At 59.8% G+C, this 3265-nt stretch overlaps 1 protein-coding gene across 1 annotated transcript; it reads left to right on the top strand.

Annotated features, from left to right (window-relative positions):
* Nucleotides 1-973, top strand: LOC119047791 (uncharacterized protein C20orf203). The gene is given in 6 exon segments (XM_037143277.2): nucleotides 1-21; nucleotides 641-702; nucleotides 704-722; nucleotides 724-864; nucleotides 867-942; nucleotides 945-973. Coding segments are annotated over 6 exon segments (348 nt in total).
* Nucleotides 974-3265: the final 2292 nt, after the last annotated feature.

Here is a 3265-nt window from a genome sequence, read left to right as displayed (position 1 = left end):
ATGGACCAGACCCTGTGCCGAGTACCTCACCTGCAGTCTCTCTCTTGATCCCCTCAGTGATCCATTGAATAGACAGAATTATTGTCCCCAGCTTTGCAGATGGGGAAACCAAGGCACAGAGCAATTAGCTACCATGCTGCGGTCACACAGCTGGCAAATGGCAGGGCTGGGACTTGCACCCAAGTGTCTGGTCCCTGGGGGCCATGCTTTTAGCCATTGAGACATTTGAGCTGATGCGGGGCAGAGATAGGCAGCTCGGGGGTCTTTTTGTCCACCATACAGGGAGCTCCAGGGGTCAGAGGGCATTTGTTCGAATCTTCCCTTTTCCAGACGAGTGCCGAGGCTGGAGGGAGCCTGTGCTCCCTGTCTCTGTCTGTCTCCCACGCCAGGGCCTCTGGGGCAGAGCAGGACCCTGAGGAGCATCCAGTGTGGTCACAGCAGGAAAACTGGGGGATGCCTAAAGCCCCCCAGCGTCTCAGAATCCAAGGTCCTCAAAGTTGTCTTGGGGCCTCCTTCCCGCGCTGGCCTCCATCCTGGTTGGATTCATTGTCCAATTTGGGGTCTAGGGAGTGGGGGTGGGAGGAAGTACCTCGAAGGTTCTGAATGATGCCCACCCTCCAGCCCAGACCCTGGGCACCAGCAGGCCCCTCCTCCCCAACACCGGGCCCTTATCAGGAAAGCAATTGAGGTTGGAGGGGAGGGAAGTCGGAGGCCTGAGGCTCTGGCAAGGTGGGTGGAAGAGATAGGGAAGTGGGGAGGGGGCGTGGGCCCTGCTGGGGGGCCCTGAGAATGGAGGGCGTGGCCAGAGCGGGCATGGCTGGGGGGCTTTTGCCAAGCGCTGCCCTTGCTGGCCTGGCCCCTCGACATGGCTCCAGCGCTGCTCCTGCCTCCCATACTTGCCAGGCAAGACGCCTGCATCTTTAATTAGCAAGCAGCAGCCTCTCCCGATTCATCACAGTCACTGTTTAATTAGCCGCGCACACGGCACCCCTACCCCCAGCTCTGGGTTGAGCAGCCTGCCTCTCTCACGGATGCTGCTACCACCTCGTGGTGTCCCCTGTCACCCCCCCATACTTACTCTGCTCCCCAGATTGGGGGATGGGGCAGGCATGCCTGGCTGAAACCTCAAGGAGATTCTGGGCACTGACGCTTGTGTTCACGGCATCCAGCAAACATTGTTAGGGCCTCCGGCCTGCACCAGGCTGGCGCTGGGCAGAGTCTGGGCTGGACAGAGGCGGCTGGCCTCAGTCCTGACTGCTTCAGAACGGCTTTTCCCTCTGGGAGGCGTTGGGACACCTCTCCAGCCGGACCCAGGGAGTTGGGAAAAGACAGCTGTAATCCCCCACGTTGCCCCCTGCCCAGCAAGGAGCAACCATTCCTCCTCCCCAGAGAAGGGCTCCCAGAGGCCAGCAGGGTGCCCTAAGAAGGCTGCATCCTCTGGGAGGAGAGAGCCCATGCCCCGAACCTGCCTCCTCCAGTGACCGGATCCTGGAGACCCAGGCCCAGGCCACAGGCAGAGGGAGAGGGTGGGGGTCTCAGCCCTTTGGCCCAGTCTTTGTCTGCAGAGCCCTGGGGATCAGGGGCACAGGAGTGAGCCCTGTGTGTGACTGAACTTGCTGCCCTCGTTTCCTGAAGCAGAGCGGGGTTGGTGACCCCGGGAGAGGCCTCACACCCTTCCGGGCAGAGCCAGGGCGGCCGCCGCCTGTGGCAGCCAGCCGGAGGCAGGAAGCTCAGGTTCCACCCTGTGGCTTCAGGCACATCGGCCGCAGCGGGAGCTCCGCGTCCTGGCCAGGGCAGTGTGCTGACCCTCCTGTCCCGACGGGACGATGCTCATGGAAGGGCCAGCGTTTGTTCTGGTACCGGAGGAAGGTGCTGCAGCCCAGCCACTCGGCACAGCTACCAAGCTGCGCTGTGCCTCAGTCTCCCCACCTTTAGTAGCTGCCGCATGAGTTGTTAGGAGGCACAAACAATTTACAGTGTTTGGTGCAGCGCACTACGAACAGTGCCTGGCAGAGGGGGTCCCCAGTAATCACTGGCTGTCTTTGCCACATTTCCCCTCCTTCTGCCCATCGCCATCCACTGCCAGGTATGAGGGAGCTGGTGGTAAGAGAGGTGACCCTGCTTTCCAGAGTTTTCCTTCCAGTGGGGGAAGCAGCTGGAAACAAGTAAGTGAACCAAGGAGGCATGAAATTTCACCTGACGAACATCTGCAGTTTACTTCAGGGTAGTTTAGTCCCGGCGCTAATTTCTGGTTTTTGACAGAAGGGCCGCGGCGTGGTCATGGGCATTAGGGGAACTGGGTGAAGCATCCGCAGGGGCCTCTGTGCTGTGTTTGCAACTTTTCTGTGGATCTGAAGTTGCTCCCACAAAAAAGGTTATGGAAAAAATACAGTTTCGGGTAATGGTACAAACCATGAAGAAAAGAAATGGGCAAGAGCCAGAGAAGAGGGTGGGGGCCATTTCAGACAGGGTGGTCTGGGAGGCCCCTCCGGGGGCACCACGTGCGAGACACTGAGTAACAGGAAGGAGTCAGCCTTCAGGAGCTCAGGGAAGGGCCGGCTGGGCGGAGGGAAGAGCAAGTACGGTGGCCTGGAGGCCCGGGGCAGGCGGGGCGGGGGCTCGGTGGCTGCAGAGGAGCTCTGAGAAGAAGGCAGCTCTCCTTCAACGTCATCTGTCCTGTCAAAGGACGGGAAGGCGCAGGGAGACCCTGGGAGAGAATTAGTGCCTCATCTTAGTCCTTACAGTCACTCTGTGGGGGAGGTACCATCATCTCACAGGTGGGATGGGGGAGGAGCAGCCATCGGCCCATGTCACCTGGTAAGCGACAGGCTTGTGCTTGGAAGGAGAGGCCTCATGGACCTTGAGCTGCACTGCGGCCTTGCTGCAAGACAGGGAATGGGCAGCCCAGGCCAGCGTGGCTCAGTTGGTTTTGCGTCACCCTGCAAAGCAAAGGGTCGCTGGTTCGATGCCCAGGTCAGGGCACAGGCCTGGGTTGTGGCCTGGTCCCCAGTTGGGTGGCATGCGAGAGGCAGCTTCCCCTCGCTCTAAAAACAAATAATAAAATCGTTAAACAACAAACAAGGGCAGGGAGTGGGCTAAAAGGCTGGGCCAGGACAAAGGCCTGGGCGTGGCTGCAACAGGAGTGCAGGCTGGAAGCAGGGACACCCAAGGGACGGGGCCCTCTGGCCAGCACGAGGCTGGGTGTCAGGCGAGAGAGCATCTTTGTACAAGTGACGTAAGGAATTTCATTAATGGCAGCGCTACC

This window comes from Artibeus jamaicensis, unplaced genomic scaffold (genome assembly GCF_021234435.1).
Source record: "Artibeus jamaicensis isolate MK-2021 breed Jamaican fruit bat unplaced genomic scaffold, CSHL_Jam_final contig_685, whole genome shotgun sequence".
NCBI lineage: Eukaryota > Metazoa > Chordata > Mammalia > Chiroptera > Phyllostomidae > Artibeus > Artibeus jamaicensis.
Note: the sequence above shows the minus strand (reverse complement) of the source record. Positions and strands in the feature narration are given on the sequence as shown.